The 17,226-nt window shown below is 59.2% G+C and overlaps 1 protein-coding gene across 1 annotated transcript in view; it reads right to left on the bottom strand.

The window, feature by feature from the left end:
• HMCN2 (hemicentin 2) overlaps nucleotides 1–16,676 on the bottom strand; it is a 32,556-nt gene extending 15,880 nt beyond the window's left edge. Inside the window, exons 1-34 of the mRNA XM_066200991.1 lie at nucleotides 16,448–16,676; nucleotides 15,460–15,530; nucleotides 14,390–14,548; nucleotides 14,053–14,175; nucleotides 13,788–13,959; nucleotides 13,352–13,458; nucleotides 13,021–13,141; nucleotides 12,653–12,925; nucleotides 12,360–12,504; nucleotides 11,979–12,100; nucleotides 11,623–11,895; nucleotides 11,375–11,516; nucleotides 10,678–10,805; nucleotides 10,405–10,518; nucleotides 10,121–10,270; nucleotides 9,282–9,476; nucleotides 8,983–9,078; nucleotides 8,508–8,632; nucleotides 8,113–8,257; nucleotides 7,867–7,979; nucleotides 7,457–7,613; nucleotides 7,114–7,276; nucleotides 5,717–5,844; nucleotides 5,488–5,596; nucleotides 5,067–5,236; nucleotides 4,424–4,519; nucleotides 4,146–4,322; nucleotides 2,980–3,099; nucleotides 2,655–2,816; nucleotides 2,164–2,445; nucleotides 1,431–1,598; nucleotides 1,163–1,276; nucleotides 901–987; nucleotides 209–394 (exon numbers count right to left, since the gene is read on the bottom strand). Coding sequence (XP_066057088.1) covers nucleotides 209–394; nucleotides 901–987; nucleotides 1,163–1,276; nucleotides 1,431–1,598; nucleotides 2,164–2,445; nucleotides 2,655–2,816; nucleotides 2,980–3,099; nucleotides 4,146–4,322; nucleotides 4,424–4,519; nucleotides 5,067–5,236; nucleotides 5,488–5,596; nucleotides 5,717–5,844; nucleotides 7,114–7,276; nucleotides 7,457–7,613; nucleotides 7,867–7,979; nucleotides 8,113–8,257; nucleotides 8,508–8,632; nucleotides 8,983–9,078; nucleotides 9,282–9,476; nucleotides 10,121–10,270; nucleotides 10,405–10,518; nucleotides 10,678–10,805; nucleotides 11,375–11,516; nucleotides 11,623–11,895; nucleotides 11,979–12,100; nucleotides 12,360–12,504; nucleotides 12,653–12,925; nucleotides 13,021–13,141; nucleotides 13,352–13,458; nucleotides 13,788–13,959; nucleotides 14,053–14,175; nucleotides 14,390–14,548; nucleotides 15,460–15,530; nucleotides 16,448–16,676 — 5,122 coding nt within the window. The remainder of the gene's footprint in view (nucleotides 1–208; nucleotides 395–900; nucleotides 988–1,162; nucleotides 1,277–1,430; nucleotides 1,599–2,163; nucleotides 2,446–2,654; nucleotides 2,817–2,979; nucleotides 3,100–4,145; nucleotides 4,323–4,423; nucleotides 4,520–5,066; nucleotides 5,237–5,487; nucleotides 5,597–5,716; nucleotides 5,845–7,113; nucleotides 7,277–7,456; nucleotides 7,614–7,866; nucleotides 7,980–8,112; nucleotides 8,258–8,507; nucleotides 8,633–8,982; nucleotides 9,079–9,281; nucleotides 9,477–10,120; nucleotides 10,271–10,404; nucleotides 10,519–10,677; nucleotides 10,806–11,374; nucleotides 11,517–11,622; nucleotides 11,896–11,978; nucleotides 12,101–12,359; nucleotides 12,505–12,652; nucleotides 12,926–13,020; nucleotides 13,142–13,351; nucleotides 13,459–13,787; nucleotides 13,960–14,052; nucleotides 14,176–14,389; nucleotides 14,549–15,459; nucleotides 15,531–16,447) is intronic.
• Nucleotides 16,677–17,226: the final 550 nt, after the last annotated feature.

Below are 17,226 nucleotides of genomic sequence, written 5' to 3'. Positions count from 1 at the left end.
TTCCCACAAGCCGCCATCACAGATGGATCCTGCACTAAACATGTGATTTCTGCTCCTACAAGAGGTCTCACAAGGGCTTGGGACAGGTCCAAGCCATGCTTTGGCTGCAGGACTAAGGGATCCTCCCCTCCTACCTGGGGCAGGCCATTAAAACCCACTAAGTCTGCCCACACCTGAGGCCCTGCCTCCATCCAAAGGCATCTCATACCCAAAACATCCAGCAGGTAGTGCTTGGTCTGAGTTGCCACGGAGCTGGAGGCCACGCAGGAGTAGCGACCAGCATGGGCCAGGGAGGCTTGGGGGATGTGGAACAAGGAGCCATCAGGGGAGATGGAGAAGGTGCCAGGGAGAGGGTGGTTGTCTTTCAGCCAGGTGATCTTAGGTTGTGGGTTGCCTGTGAGGGATGGAAAGTGGGGTTTGGCCTTTGTGTGAAGTTTTTCCGTGTGTGAGCACAGCCTGGCTGGGGTCACTGTCAGAGCCTTTCTGGAAAACAGGGACATCATCCCAAATCAGAGTTATCATGATCTGGATCAGGATTTTAGAAGCTGCTGGATGAGCCAGCAAGAGGAAAGAGAACTGTCCTGAGTGGGAGGTGATTAATTATTCCCATCACTAAAGGAGAAATGAGATTAGAGGAATTTTAGCTCCATTTGGGAAAGATTGAAGTTTACATTGTGGAACAGTCTCCCCATGTGGGCGTCCCCTCCCCAGCGCTTCCCGGACAGCACAACTGCAGAGCCAGGAACCATCTCAAAAAACCTCTGCAGCTGATTTCAGCTGTTCTCATGTCTCTGACTGGAGCCATCCGTTTGCTCCACACCCCAAAGTGAGACTCAGGTCTGACTTTGGGCCCCATCTCCCCCTTGCTCATGCCACCTCCCTTCCCCACTTGATGCTCACCTGAAGCCAGGCAGGCCCAGGTGACAGGGTGACCCTCGGGCACTCTGAAGGTGTGTTCTTCACCCGCGTTCTCAATGTGGGGAGGAACTAGGAACACAAGCCCTCAGGGACTTCAGCAGCTGGCCAGCTTGGCCTCTGAGCTCACATCCTAAGGACTCCAGCACACCCAGCACGTCCAGTCTTAACTCGTGTCTGTTCCTGCAAGGGTGGAGCTCTGAAACCCCACCAGGAATCCTGCAGCAGACAGAAGATCCCTCCTTACCTAGGACCTCCACGTAGAAATGCCTCCTGGCCTCGCCAGCTGCGTTGCTAGCCAGGCAGGAATAGTGACCACCATCCTGGGCTCGTGCACGGGTGAGTCTCAGCAGCCAGCCCTCTGGAAGCACAGAGCAGAGAGGTCTCAGGGTCCTGATCCAGGGACCAGCACGTCCCATGTGCTCCTGTAGCTCCACCAGGAGTTTGAACTCATCAGTGTTGGGGCAAAACATGTTCCCAAAGTGCTCATCTCTCACAACACCCAGAGCTCTGACCTGAAAGCACGTGTGTGTGCTCGCTGGGGGTGACAGGAGAGCCATCCCTGAACCAGGTGACAGTGGGCTGGGGAATGCCAGTGGCCTCGCAGGTCAGTGTCAGGGATCCTTGCAGGGAAACGCTGACATTGGTTGTCAATCCCGATCCTCGAATGAACTCAGGAGGAACTGGGGATGCAGAAAAAGATGGACATCCATTTGCAAAGCAGCCAGGACATCAAAGGAGCAAAGCAAAGAGGGGAGAACTGCGTGAATCTGTTTTTCCCCACCTTCTTGCTTTGCACAGCTTTAGGACACAAACCCAGAAGGACCATTAGCATCACCTGGAGATGGTGACTTTAAAGGTGTTATGGGACAGGTGACCCACAGCAAGTATGTGCCACTTACCTGCACACTGAGCCCAGGCTTACGGGTGTCACACTGGGATGGCCACACACCCTGAGCCACCTCAGAGTTTTTATAACTCAAGTGACCTTGACCCATGAGGTTTCCCCAAGTCCTTGGGTAGCAGAGGACTATATGGGAGATGATCTGCTGTGATGGCTCTGGAAAGAAACTCCTGCCTGATGGACACAGTTCTACAGCTACTCCTGAGGCATAACCCTGCTGACCCTGAGACCTGCTACATGCTGGATTGTCCAACATCTACTCCACGTCGAGTTACTCCACATCTCCACCCTCCTCATCCTGCCTGCATCCACCCCACCCTCAGCCACCAGCCCCACGTCCTTACCATGCACCACAACATCAAACTCCCTCTGCTCCTGCCCCTCTGCCTTGGCGACCAGGCAAGTGTAGTGTCCTGCGTGGGCCACCTCTGCCCTGCGGATGTGCAGCCGCCTCCCTTGCTCCGTAAGCAGGAGCCCGTCCCCACCAGCCAGGGGCTGCCCGTCCTTCAGCCACGTCACCCACGGTGGTGGTGTCCCCATGGCCGCGCACTCCAGAACTGTCTCGCCACCCTCGATGACAGAAACCTTCCTCGGGGCATTGCTGCTGCCCTGGACCCTTGGCAGTGCTGCGGACAGAGGGACACAGGGTGGAGGGGATGTGCAGCAACTCCCTCAGCCGTGCACAAGTGCAGGGGCAAAGCTGACCCAGGTAGCAGCACCCCTTCCAGAACATCCAAGGCACCAGGCAATGGCTTTTTGGGTGCAGCTGGACCTTGCCCTGAGGTGTCACAACACCTCCACCCACCCCCACAGCTCTCTGGTCCCCCATGCTCACCGTGCACCTCCAGGTGATGCTCCTTGCTGCTGCTGCCAGCAGCATTCCTGCACTCACAGATGTACGTGCCCTGGTCCAGCAGCTGTACCTTCTCCATGTACACCATGTTCCCTCCTGGGGACACCAGCTTTGGGCTCCCTGGCTGCGTGGAGAGGGGCTCACCTGCCCAGGGAAGGGGACAGCAGCTTCCCCTCAGGCTCCCAGCAGGACAAATTCCCACCCAGAAGCTGGATACTGCTCTACAAAAAGTGCTCCTTGCTCCGAGGAGACCAACATCTGGGTCAGCCCATGTGGGGAGAGATGAGGCTGAGGAACAGGGCCCTACCGTCCTTCCACCAGCTCAGGGTGGGCAGGGGGATCCCATGGCACTCGCAGGCCAGCTGGACAGATTGTCCCTCTGGCACGGACACGGCCTCGGGCTCTGGCGAGGAGAAGGATGGAGGCACTGCAGGGGTGAGAGGAACAGCTCAGTGATGGCACTGGATGAGAGGAGAAGGGCAGCTCCTCACTGGAGCTCCATCCTGCTGGATACACACCCCCGGCAGCCCTGCTGGGTGCCACAAAAAACTCTGTGACATTCCCCTGCCCTGGCTTCATGTGGAAACAATAATCTTGTCTCTCCAGCCAAGCGAGGGATGCTTTTAACTGCACGTGGCCAACAGCAGAGGATGACCAAGCACCCCACAAGCGGGCCAAGGTCAGGTTGGCCAGACACAGCCTTATTAGGCAGCCCTGCTCACTGAGAAGGTTACCCAAATCTTTCCATTATCTGATGATGTTCTCAGCTGCTCATAAATACAGCTGGCTGGAAAATGGTAACTCCTTCCCATGAGGGATATCAGTTTGGAGAAGAAAAGCCCCAACACCCAGAAACCCTTGAAAAACAAAAAACAGCAGAACCCAAACAATCCACCCGAGCCAGGACGGCAGACGTGCAAACATTTCCCTGGGATGAGATTGCAGGAACAAGCCCAGAGCAGGAGAACTGGATCTTCTCCACTCCCTGGCCACCTGCCTGCAGGACTTCCACCAACTGGCCTAGAGCATCCCTGAAAAAAGCCAGAGCCTGGCTCAGCCCCCGGTGCTGTGGACATGCTGAGTGGTCTGGGAAGCAGCAGGGATGCTTGGATCAAGTGAGGAAAAGTGTCCAGTGCTTGTCTTGGCAGCAGCCCAGGAGTCACCACTGAGTCCAGGGGGGACAGAAATGTCACCAGGCACACAGGGTGCAACAGGGACAGGGTGGGTAGGTGACCCCATAATGGGGACCTGGCAGTACTCATCTATGGGGCCATGGCTTTCCAGGACATCATTTGGGATGAATTCACGGCATTGCATGACTGGAATTGCAAATGAAGCAGGGGACAGGGGTCTGCTAGAGCCATCTTCCAGGGGTGTATCCCGAGCGCTGGGACAACGCCACTGATCCCATGCTCACACAAGATATTCCAGGGGGGAAGGCCCCATCTCCCAGGAGAGCACGGCTGCACTCACCAGTGACCTGCAGGCTGTACCAGAGCTCAGCCACACCCGCCACGCTGGAGGCCACGCAGCGGTAGCTGCCAGCATCGGAGACTTGGGCATTTGGGATCTCCAGGAGCTTCCCATCCCTGGACAGGGTCAGCCCAGCTCCAGGCGAGAGCTGCTCGTGCTCCTTGTACCAGGTGATGTCTGGAGGGAGGCAGAGAGCTGAGCTGTGAGGAGCGATGCTCTGCCCTCTCAGCCAGGGAAAAGCCCAGGGATTCAGGCGCTGAGGGACTGGATTGACTCACCGGGAGCAGGCAGCCCCGAGGCCAGGCATTCCAGGGATGCCGAGCTGTTCTCCGGGATGGCCAGATCCACCGCGCTGGGCTCGATGTTTGGGGGCACTGCAAGCCAGCAGCCATTGTCATCGGCTCTGTGTGACCCGGGCTGGCTGCAGCCACCACCGTGCAGGGCCCTGGGGCACAGCCAGGCTCACCCATGGCTCTGGGTACACACCAAGCCCTGGCAGAGCAGCAGCCAGGATCCACAGCTCGGTCCCCTCTCTGAGAAGGGACCCCATGGTGCCACCACTGCTCCCCAAGGCACCCAGCAGGTTTGGTCCCTGCCCCAATGAGATACTCATTCTTCCCAGGCAGGAATCTCCATTCCATGCCTGGTTTCTCACCTGGCACCTACAGGGTCACATCCTGCTGGTGGAGGGGAAATGGGGCTGGGGGAGGACCCTCCAGCAGGAAACACCAAAGATTTACTGTGGTGCCAGTGGCCACCACCTCTCAGCTTCATTGACAAAGGACAAGATCCCAAGGGATCGAGCCAGTGACCCTGCGCCTACCAAAAAACTGGGCCAAGAACTCCCATCCCTTTGGGCAGCCATGTTCTTCCCAACGCACGGGATGGGATAGCCCATCTCACCCCAGATGCTGCACTCACCATGCACTGAAACCTGCACCTCTGCCTGGGCCAGCCCTGCCCAGTTGCTGCCCTGGCAGATGTAGAGCCCTTCGTGACCAAGCCCCACTCGGGTGACCAGCAGAGTCCCACCGTCCTGGGACACCACCACACCATCCTGCCCATCCAGAGGGTGCCCATCCTTCAGCCACCTGCGAGGAAGGGGACAGGCAGCGAGTGCTTGGTCTGTCCTGCCACCACCCCCACCCTGTCTCTGCACACCAACAGCGTGAACAGTGGGGTGCTGGCAGCAAGGACTGTCCCCTTGTCACCTGGCACGGGGCTGGCAGTGCCAGCAGAGGACAAGGAGAAGGAATGGATGCCTCCCAACCTAAGGGACACCCCAAGCCCCTACCACCCATCCTGGGACCACAGGGAGCACCCACCACTCTGCAGCACTCACTGGATCTGGGGTGGGGGCGTGCCCATGGTGTGACAGTGAATCCTCAGGGAGGTGTTGGCAACAGCCGTCAGGTGACTTTCCCCATCACCAATCCACAGCTGGGGGGGAGCTGTGGGGAGAGGGCACCTCAGGCTGGGACCACCCTTGGACCCTGGCACAGGGACATGAGAGCAGCCAAGGGTTTGGAGGGTGCAGGGCCCCAGGGGCACACAGGGAGGGGTGTCTGAACCTTGGATGTGCAGGCTGTAGCTGAGAGAGGCGTTCCCTGCAGCGTTGGTGGCCGTGCAGGTGTAGAGGCCGGTGTCTGTCACCTGGGGCTCAGCCAGGTGGAGGGATCCTGAAGGGAGGACACTGTACCTTGGGGGAGGAGGAACAGAAAAGCTGGATGGGAGAAGCAGCCATGTCATCCATCACCCAACCCTGGGCTGAGAGCTCACCATCACCTTGGAACAGCCAAGAGAAGGTCACCACGGCCACCTCCCATTCAAAGAGGGTGGCACAGCTGCCCATGGGGGCAAATCCCCTTTGCTCAGCCCCTGCACGAGCTCAGCACGAGGCAGCACAGGAGCCCAGGGGGATGGAGGAGGACAAGGGTCCCCCCAGAGCACAGCCCCTGCAGCTGGAGCTGGCCACGCTCTCGTTCCCAGCCTCATCTGTGCTCCACAGACATAACATCATCTCAGCCCACGGCCGCAGATTCCTCCTCGTGTGCTCCCGTAAATCACTCAGCATGGACAAGCCAGCTGAGATGTGGGGAGCAGCACAGGTCAGCCAGGAGCAACCGTGGCAAATCAGACACGAACAACAAGGCAATACGTCCCCCAAGAAGTGCAAAACTAAGACTCCTTCTGCTTCCCCAGGCCACAGCAATCCTGAGGGACATGGAAAGAAGGACATAACCCCGAGACCAGGGCCAGTGACTTTAGGGGGTCCCTTCCAACATGGTCCTAACACATGGAGAAAACATTGGAAGACCAAGACACCAGATAACCTGGAGAATGGTTGGATATGTGTTTATCCTCGCCCATCAAATCACATTAAATCATTGTCTCATGGCTGCTATCAGCTTCAACAAATTGATTTGTCTCTCCAGAAGACGCTCACTGGAACAAAACTGGGCTAAAACCCCACATCCCAGTGCAGACAACGCCACTGCTGGGCTAAAAAACTGTGTTTGTGCCAAACCTTGTCCCAAGAAGCATCAATCCAACATGTCCACAGGGATCCACCAACCCCAAGCACAGCACTGACCTTGTGACAGCACAAGGTAGGAATGTGCATGAAGGCAGACAGACAGCAGGGTGAGGGGCTGCACTGGAGCTGCCTTTCCTTCCCAACCCCAGCCCTGTGTCCTGGGTAGACACATGAATGATTGGAAGCGGCTGCTTGGTCCCAGCAGATGTTTGGAAGGTGGAAGAAAAGCCCGGTGCTCTCCAAGGAGGGCAGAGCTAATGCAGTACTGCTCAGCTGTCCCAGCTCCTGCATTGAGCATTGCCCACAGGATGCCAGGGGTGCCCTTCACATCTCCCTGCCAAGCAGCTCAGTCCCTTCGTGGACCTGACATCCCTCTGGAGAGACACAAAATCCCAGGAGATCGTGGTGCCCAGCACCCAGAACCCTCCTTACCTCGTGGTGGCAAGAGGCAGGGGCTGGAGCTCCCGGCTCCACACCACCAGGGGAGGGGGAAATCCTTGGACCTCACAGGGCAGGGTGGTCTCCTGACCCAACACAGCCAGGACGGTGACAGGGTCTGATGCCTGTGATCCATTCACACTGATCCTGGGCTTTGCTGGATGGAGAAGGAGCGCAGCTGGAGCAGGGACACTGCAGGTGCCCCACAGCCTTCATCGCTTCTCTTCCCATCCTGCAAACCCATCTGGCACCTGGATTGGTGCTCCAAGGAAGCCAGGAGTGTTCCCAGGTCATTCTCTCCCTGCCGGCCCCCTCTGGAGCTGTCCTGAGCACTCACTGCTGATGGAGAGCTGCATCTCCCGGCTGGAGAATCCTGCTGCATTGGTGGCTGTGCAGAAGTAGGTGCCTGCATCCCCAGGGGACGATGAAGGGATCAGGAGGGTCCCATCGGGGTCAAGTTGGTAGCGTGGGCTCAGTGAAATGGGCTCCGTGCCCTACAGAGGAAAGGGAAAGGAGGAAGGCAGAGATTTTCCGACAAGAACATCCCAAAGGCAAGAAGAGAGCTCCGGACACGTCAGAGCAAGCCATGCCCTGGTCCCAGCTTCCCAGGACACTTGGTGCCACCTCCCCAGGCAGCCACAGCCACACTGGAGAGCTACACCCCCTTCAAACACATTACCCTGAACCCGAGGGTGGCCCCAGCCTGGCTGGCAGGGGCACAGCAGCTCGCCTGTCCCTGTCACCTACCTTTGCCCAGGTGACAGTAGGGGGGGGCACGCCAGTGGCATTGCACCGCAGGGTGACAGCCGCTCCCTCGGTGGCAGTGACCAGAACAGGGCCAGGCTCAATGCTGGGAGGAACTGGGAAGGAAGAGAAGAGAAGAGAAGAGAAGGAAGAGAAGCTGCTCATCCTTCCAGGGCCAAGTCCACCACAGAGAGCACCTGCCCCGTGTCACTGCCAAGAGGGGACGCCCAGAGTGACAGTGTCACTCACCGTGGATGACCAGGGACACGTCCTGCCTGTGGGAGCCGAGGGCATTGGTCACCTCACAGGTGAATGTCCCTGCATCCCCCTGTGATGCCTGGTCCACGTGCAAGCTCCCATCAGCCTGGATGGAATAGCGGTCACCTGGGGCTACCTGGGCAGAGAGCAGAAAGCAGGGCAGAGGGCAGGGTCAAACACCAACATATCCCTGCATCTATGGGGCACATCCAGAAATTAATCCTTGAGCAACATCCTGACGTGGAGATAAATCCATGTTGCCTTCCCAACACAAATGCTCCACTGGATTCTTTCACCAGCAGCTTTTGGGGGGGATCCATCCTGCAGTGAAGCCCCACCATAGGGTAGGTGTCCACCCCCCATCCCAGCAGGCATGGAAGTCTCACCGTCTGCCCATCCTTCAGCCAGTGGCGGGCTGGGAACGGGCTCCCAGCCAGGATCACGCAGGGCAGGGACACGGGCTGGCCTGGCAGCACACGGACCACGGGGGATGCAAGAGCTATTTCTGGGGCTGCTTGAAAGAGGGGGAAGGGAGCCAGTATTAATCAGTGATAAACTGACCAGGAACACTCAGGAGAATGGATCTAGATCACCTTTCTTCCAAGGTCTGGATCCTGGCTCAGCATAAGCCAGCTCCAATTCCACTCCCCCAGGAATCCGGGGATATTCGCTGCAGTTTGGGCCCATGTCGGCATATGAAGCCCAGGAGGGCTTGGAAGGGCATTGCCCAAACCCTGCCCTGGGGTTGCTGAGCATTCACTGTGGCCAGCTCAGGACCAGAGACAGCTGCTCTGGTCTGCCACTCACGCACTGCCAGCGCAGCTGGGATCCATTCACAGACCAAAGCACGGAAAAACAAACCCTGTCCTGTGACTGTGAGCTTGACCTCTGCCTGGATTTTCCCAAACTCATTCTGGGCTTCACAGATGTAGATGGCTTGGTCATCCAGCGAGGCACCTGGAGCACAGTGGGGAGAAGCCTCAGCCTGGTAGGGCTCAAGAGCCCCAAGCAAGCTCCAGGACAGGGACCACCCTCCCCTGCCCCACCATCATCTCCAGTGGGGACAGACCCCTCAGAGCTGGAGGCTTGCAGGCTGTTACTGCACAGCTAAGCTTGCAAAGTTAAAAATACAAATAGATGCGTGCACACTCAGCTCTTACTGTCAATGAGGAGCTGGGCAGCCTCCAGCTGGCTGGAAACACCCCGTGGTCCCTGCCAGCCCACCACAGGCTTCCCGTCCTGCCGGGACCAGGTGACCTGTGGCAAGGGAGATCCCTCGACACGGCACAGCAGGCTCACACTCTCCCCAACCTTGACCTCCGTGTCACCCAGGGGCTCAGGAAAGTGAGGAGCAGCTGGAGGAGAGAACAGCAGAGAAATGGCTCAGGCAGGTCCAGCATCCCAGCTTCCCCAGAGCTGAGCCTGGAGAAGGGATAGAGCAGCAAAACCAATGAGCCAGGTGTCCTGACAAGTTACGAGGCCGGCTTAAAGCATTTGGTGCTTTTCCAAAATTGTCACAGCCGTTGCAGTTTTCATCTCTTCCAGTTACACTCATCGACCCCTGGCTCAGCAAAAAGACTTGCACTTTTCCATCTTTAACTGCTTTAAACCCTGCTGCCCTCAACACAGAGCCTTCCCTCCTCCTGCTCATGTTCTTTCACCCCTTCTGCCCCCAGCAAAAGATTTTCACCTGGATTTTCAGACACACAAAAGTCAGCCCCCACCTCTGCCTAATCCCACTGAATGCACTTTACATCCTCAGTTGCATCCCAAGCCCTCATGTCCCCGTGCAACAACAACTGCCTCATCTTTCCCAACTTGCTGAGCCTCCTGCATCTTCCCAAAGCTCAGAAATCCCGCCAGGCTCCTGTTTGCACCAAGCACCAACACCTCCCTGCTGGGAAGCCCGGGACACTTGGAAAGCAGCAAAGGGGAGCTGACTCAGAAGGGAGATCTGTGGGACAGGCTTGAGCTCTCAGTAGGACCCAGCGGGACTTACAGCCCACGTGCAGCAGGGCGCTGCGGAAGGCGCTGCCGGCCTGGCCGAGGGCGCGGCAGCCGTAGAGCCCCGAGTCCTCCTCCCGCACCGCCTGCAGCCGCAGCACCGCTCGCTGGGTGCCCGCCGGGAACGCCGCCATCGCCTGCTCCCCTGCCCCAACACCCCCACATCAGCACCCCACGGGCCTCGGAGGGTCCCTCCAGGTGTCACACCAGGGGGACTCTCCGTGTGATGTCCCTGCAGGGCACTGGAGGGGTCCCCCCAGCGCGTGCTCCCGGTCCCACCTTTGTACCACGTGACGTGGGGCGGTGGTGTCCCCGAAACCCAGCACTCCAGGGTCACATCCTCTCCTGCCAGCACCTTCAGGCTGGGCGTCACCGCCAGGATGGCAGGAGGCTCTGTGACACGGGGAGAGAGATGTCTTTGGTCACCCTCTGCTGCGCTGGGTGTGGTGCCATCCAGCCCGAGGGCAGCCCAGAGCCCTGGGAGGTGTCCCCAGCTCCCTCCATCACACCCGGCCCCATTCCCAGTGTGCTGCCAGAGCAGGGAGCAGGTACCAGTGAACTCCAGGGTGATCACTTGCTCATCCCAGCCCAGCGTGCTGCTGGCATGGCAGCTGTAATTCCCTGCATCCTCTGGGACAGCAGACCTGATGTGCAGGGTACTCTCAGCATCCTTGAAAACCCTGCAGCAAATGGGAGAGAAGGGGAGAAATGAGCCCTGTGAAAACAGGGATGATGGAAAATGTGTTGATATAAATGAGCTGGTTTCAGGCCACGCTGAGCAGGTGGTGGATGTGGGTCAGCACTTGGAGCCAGCTGCTGCAGGGAAGGACTTTGCTTTGAAGCAAGGAAAAGCACTGAGAATTGGGCTTTTTAATCTCAAAAGTCCAAAAGCCTTCCCCAAAGTCAACTCTGGCACTCACAGCCTGACACGGGCAGGGGTTGAAAGGCAAAAAGCAGAAGAAATTAAGAGGAAGTACATGGAGTATTTTGAGGCTTGAGCTCACACCAGGTGTGCAAAGTGGGGGCGGTGACCTGGATAAGGCAGGACAGCTTAAAAATAAATATAGGAAATGAAGGCCAGCAGCATGCCAAGCATCTCAGGAGCACGGGCCGGGATACTGCAATGCCTCCCTCTTTCCAGAGCTATGGCAGCCCCAAGCCTCCCTCCCTCAACCTGTACATCCCTGCAAGGGGAGCACCATCCCTGTGGGACAGGCAGGATGGGGGCTCCCGGGTGCCCAGGGGTTACCTCTCATCCTGCTGCAGTGCCCAGCCCCAGCGCTTCCAGCTGGTGTGGGGCTGGGGGTGGCCCCCGGCCGTGCAGTTCAGCCGCAGCTCCTGGCCCCTGCTGAAACGCTGGGGGCTGGGGTCCACCTTCACCCACGGCGCCTCTGCACGGGGTTGGAGCAGGGCTCAGCCCCCGGGTGCCGTTCATCACCCTCCACAGGGCAGCAAAATATCCCCCAGGCCCGGGTGGCACACAGGGGCAAAACCTACCCTGGATGAAGAGCCACAGGGAGGCGGTGGCAGTGCCACGGGCGCTCTGTGCCACACACTCGTACAGGCCCCCGTCCCCCGGCTGCACGTGGCTGATCTCCAGGGAGTGGTTCTGCAGCAGCCGGGTCCGGCCGTCCCCTGGCTGTGCCACCTTCCCATCCCAGCTCCAGGTCAGGTTGTAGGGCACATCCCCCAGAACCACGCAGGACATGACCACAGATTGGCCCGGTGAAGCCGTGATGTTGCCCGGGGCGATGAGACGCGGTGGTGGCTCTACAAACACGGGATGCCTGGGTGAAAGGAGCCTGTGCCCGGCTGTGGAAAGGACTCCAAGGCTTGGCACAAGCAGCCCCCACCTGTGACAGAGACGTAGGCACGAGCCCGGGTCACTCCGACCTTGCTCGTGGCCGTGCACTCATAAAAGCCTTCGTCACTCTCAGACACTGCAGGGATCAACCAGCTGATGTTCCCTGAAATCCTACAAAAAGGGAGAGATGAAGAGATGGATCACTCCCACCTTGGGACTGCCATGCCACCATCCTAGTCCTACTCCCTGGGACTTTTTTTTCATCTGAGTCAGGCAAAGAGGTGCATCCCCAGTTACTGCAGACCTGTCTCTTGGAATTTTCCTCTTGGGATGCTCAGAACCTGAAGCAACCCACCCAGCACACAGCTGGCACAGCTCAGGGGTGGTTGCTGCCCACATGAGTTCCTCCTGGGCCATACCAGAGGCTCACCTGAAGAGCTGCTCTTCCCTGAGCTTCCTCCTGCCACGGCTGAGCAGTAGGCGGAAAGGGATCTCACTCCATGCAGAGCAGGAGATGAGCTGTGGCTCACGGTTGTAAGCCTGGATATTGCTGGAGATGTTCACTTTAGGTAGACCTGGAAGGGATTGGGGATGTGCAGATGTACAACACCTTCGGAAGCTCACTGGGAGCTGCACTGGGATGCAGGATGACCAAGGAGAAACCAAAGCAGAGGCAGTGCTGGAACCTCTGGCTCCTGCTCAGCACCCGCGGGCTCCACTCACCAGGGACCACGCTGGTGTAGGTCACCCCTGAGAGGCGGTGCAGGGGGTGGCCCTGGGCATCTTCACCCTTCACCTTCAGCAGAAAGTCACCCGCGGGGACCCAGAGCGGGGAGCCCACCCAGAGCTGCGTGGTGGAGCCGGAGGAGGAGTTGAGGAGGGGCTGCGCGGGCAGCGAGAGGAGGACGTGGCCCGAGGTGTTGAAGAGCTCGATCTCCCGCAGGCGCCCGGGCGGCCTCAGACCGGTGCAGTTCACCAGCACGGAGATGGGCAGACCTGGAAAGCGGGGAGGGAAAAAGACCACCAACCACACTCCCGGCTGCAAAACGCCCCGATGCAGCATCCAGCCCCTCGGGCAGCACCACCCTCACCCTGCACCGGCCGCTCTCCGGGCTGGCTGGTGTCAAATTCCGGCTGGTTGGAGAAGCTGGCTTGAAAATTAACGTTGCTGATGCCCGTGATCCTCAGCGAGTGGCGGCCACTGCTCCGGGTCTGGAAGCAGATTGAGAGTCAAGTGCTGAGGGCAGGGGAAGGGAGAGGAGATGGGGAGGGAGGGGTTGCAGCCGGCCCCTCTCAGCCTGCTCACACATCCTCTGCCTGGCCGGAGATGGATGGGGAAAGTCCACACCTGGAAATGGTTGGCAAGCTAAATATCCATCAGGGAAAGGCAGAGGATGTGGCACACCTGTGCCACCAGCCTACCGTGACCAGCCATGTCCCTGGCTCTTGGGGCTCCAGGGCCACCACCATGGCTGAGTTGGGGATGCTGAGCAGCTCCTTCAGGCCTCGGCCTTTCTCCAGGACCTTTCCTGTAACAGTAAATGAATGTCTTGGATGGGAAACCCAGGTCTACCCCCTGGTTCCTACAGCAGCCAGGAGTCACCTCCCTCAGGGCTCAGGGTAGTGCAGAGCCCATCACAGCAGGGAAAGCCCTCAAAGCCAGAGGGAAACCCAACCTGGGAGGGGAGCGGGGAGATGTGCTGGTGTTTACTGAGGGCTTTGTAGCTCATCACTTTTTCATTTGAGTTTTAGGGCAGGATTTGGTGAACCCCTTCTGTTTGTGGTGACCTGAGGTCTTTCTGGGGGGAAGAGCATCACCCCCTCCCCGCCTTGTTGTCCCTCTGCCCTGGGCTCCTACCTGCCGGATCCTGGACCTTGATCCCTGGGGCAGGGCCACTCAGGGAGATGGTGACCTCCTTCAGGCTGGAATCAAAGGGGACCTGCCATGTGTTCTCCCCACCATCCTCATGGTCTGTGGACAGTAGGTGGACCTTGGAAGCCTGGATGGCCTCTTCCACCCACTTCAGCACCTGGAGGCAGGCAGGGCAGGGTTAAACCTGCATCTCCCCTCGCTGACAGGCACAGCCTCACTTCAGCACAAGGGGCCAGGTCTCCCCACTCACCTCTGTCACCTGCTGCTTGTCCAGGTGGAAGATCTGCCCGGAGCTGGTGGCAGCGATGCGCTCGTACACGCGGTACCCGGGGTGGCTCCTGTCCCCGCAGTCCCCGGTCAGCACAAACACCACCTGCCACAGCAACGGCCCCGTGACATCCCGCCCACCCACGGGAGGGGACACAGCTGGCACCCACCAGCATCCCAGTACATCGAATGGGCCCGGGGGCTGCAAGATTCCCCGCGGCCCGGGGGTTTTATCGCCGCCTCTCACTGATGAGCTGCCGCTGCTGCGTCCCCCGAGCCGCTGTCGCAGGAGCCCTGCGGGCAGCGCCGGGGCCGCTCACCTGGCTCTGCTTGTGCTGCAGCAGCCGCAGCAGCTCCTCCTGCTGCTCGTAGTCCTTGGCCCGAGCATCCGAGAAGACGTAAACGAAGGAGCCGGGATGCGAGATCTCCACGGCCACCCTGATGGCTCCCACGCTCATCTCCGGGCAGTCCCCCCCGCCCTGAGGGACGCAGGCAGGGACGTGGCACAGGCACCGAGCCCCCCCAGTGCTCAGCTCCCGGCAGGATCCCACCCAGGGGATGCTCGCGGCCAGGAACCACCCCATTTTTCTGGAGGCAGCGGGATGGAACTGCAGGGACACTCAGGATCGCACGGACCCGGCTCTGTCTCACTAACGATGAGAATTAAAGCTCACATTTGGGGATCCGTGCTCACAGAAGCCTCTGGTTTCCCACAGATACCTTTAGAGGGGATATTTGTGCCCACCCCTGTGGCTGCAGTGCCGGCCACCCCAGGGAAGCCTCCTGGCACAGAGAGCCCCAGCTCCCACTTTCCCAGGGCTTGGCACCCCGAAGGGCTGGGAAACCGTTTGCAGCCTCAGCGTTACACCTCCTGCCAAAACAGCTGCATCCGAAGGGAAACGCCACAGGGATTTAGCAATTCACAGGAGGCAGGGCAAGAGTGGGGATGGATAAAGCAGGATTAAACTCCTGGGGAACTTTTCAGCTGGCAGAAAACAGATGAAATGATTAAAAAAACCACCCCAAACCAGAAATTAAAAACTCAATTATCAAGCAGTTGTTCTAGAAGAGATTTTTGGTTCCATGGAGAGTCTGTTCAAACTCTCCCAGGAACAGCATCTCCATTAGGGACAAGAGCTGTGGACTGGGAATTCTCTGGCCTGTTGCAAGACTCTGTGGCACAGCATCAGCATTACCCATCCTCTCCACTCCCATCCCTGTGTGCAGCCCCCAGCCAGGCTGGCTCAGCCTGAACCCCCATCACACTTGTGGGGGATGCAGGGATTGCTCCCAGAACCCACCACCATGCAGTGCCAGCCTTCCCCCCAAGTGCCATGGGCCAGGCACCAAGCCAGGCCTGGCAGAGCAGCGTGGGGCTGAGGATGCCTACCTGGACATGGAGCTCCCTCAGTCGCTGCTGGAAGAGCTGGGGATCCGTGGTGAGGGTGACAGGTCCCACCTCTGCAAGACATGGCCACCACCACACCTCAGCCCCTGACCCCAGCACCAGCTTCTTCCAATGCCACCCACACTGCCAGGGCTCCTGGCACCTGCCCTGGCTCAAACACCTGTGACACTCAGGGTCCAGCGTCTACCCTGGCTTGGCACCAGCAGAGAAGTGGGTTTGGGCAGACCAGCCCCTGTGCCCATACTGTGACCACTTCAGCAAACTATTCCAATGCCCAGGAATTTCTCCCAACACTCTGGGTGGTCCCAGCCAGGGTGAGCTGCAAACCCAGTGCCCTTTTCAGCTGGGGAAGGCTCCCAGCAAAGCAGGGCAGGGATCAATTCACTGACTCTGCCTCCTTCCCTGTCTGGCTGCAATGGTTTTCACTCAGCTCAGTGTTTCTGCTGAAACTAAAGCTTGGGCATTCTCCTTGTAGGAGGCCAGGGCTCTTTTGGGGAACAGCTGCCCTTCTATGGGTGTGCACAAAAAGAAGACAAAGACAGGGGAAGAAAGAAATGATTCTGGTATCACAGCAAGTTACCAAAGCCTCTTAGCAAGTGGTGTTTCTACTGAGGTGACCTGGAAGCACGTTGTGGACTTGGACAGAAATACCCCCCAAGGGGAGATTAGAGCAGGATGGAGGGGAAAGAGCCACCCCAACAAAGGTGTCAGCACCCCTGGGATTAATACAGTGGAAACAGCCCACCCTGTGCCCGCAGGGTGGCTTGGGGACAGGACCCCCAGCCTAGCTCCCAGCTGTTGAGGTGCCATCCCCATCACAGCAGTCACCAGGGCATTGAAAACAGGGAGAAGGGACAGAGCGAACACTTGTGAAATGCATGCTTCATCCCCAGACCCAGCCAGAACCACAGCCCAGCTCCCCACAGCCCCATCCGTGGCAGGACACATCCTCACCCTGTCCTGGACGTACCTGGGTCGTGGAAGGGCACCAGAGCATAGTTGCTGATGGGCTTCGTGCTCCTGCTGAGCGTCCGCTCCAGGATGCGCGAGGCCCCGTCCATCACCTGCACCAGGTCGTCGTACATGGAGCCGGTGACATCGAAGACGAAGGCAAGAGTGGCCCACCCTGGGGGGCTCTCGGCCACGCTGAGGGCCAGCAGCATCCACAGACCCACAAACACCCCTCCGTGGGGTGGCATGGTGGGGGAGACGCTCAGGTGTCAGGAACACCCCTCGTGTCCTTGTCCCTGCCCTTCCCGCTGGGCGCCGTCCCCGCACCAGGGAGGGACGCGGTGTGCGAGGGGCCACACGCGGCGGGGACGGAGAAGGGACCCCGGGCAGGGAACGCCCAGCCCTCCGCAGCTGCGGACCTGCTCCTCCAGCGTTCAACTTCTGGGAGGGAGGAGGGAGGGCGGGAGGAAAAAGCGGACTTTTGGAGCCAGCGACGCGGCGGGGAGGTGGGTGGGAGTTGGAGGAAATCGGGATGGAGATACAGGGATTATTGGGAAGCAGATCCTGCAGCCCACGGGATTGTCAGAAACACTGCCCAGGCCCCCTCCCCAGCCCCGACCCCCTGCTCTGCTGGGGGGAGCAGGGGGTTAGGGGAGGACATGGGGGTCACAGCTGAGCACCTGTGAGCAAACCCTGCCAAACCCCAGCGGGGGGAGACGCAGCTGCAAAAGGAGCCCAAGGGAGCGAACTCCCCCTGCGCTGGGCAAAGGGCCCCTGGAATGGGGGTCTGCAATCGGG

The sequence above is a fragment of the Chamaea fasciata genome, unplaced genomic scaffold (genome assembly GCF_029207755.1).
Source record: "Chamaea fasciata isolate MVZ Bird 193981 ecotype frontalis unplaced genomic scaffold, bChaFas1.0.hap1 SCAF_20, whole genome shotgun sequence".
Taxonomy (NCBI): domain Eukaryota; kingdom Metazoa; phylum Chordata; class Aves; order Passeriformes; family Sylviidae; genus Chamaea; species Chamaea fasciata.
Note: the sequence above shows the minus strand (reverse complement) of the source record. Positions and strands in the feature narration are given on the sequence as shown.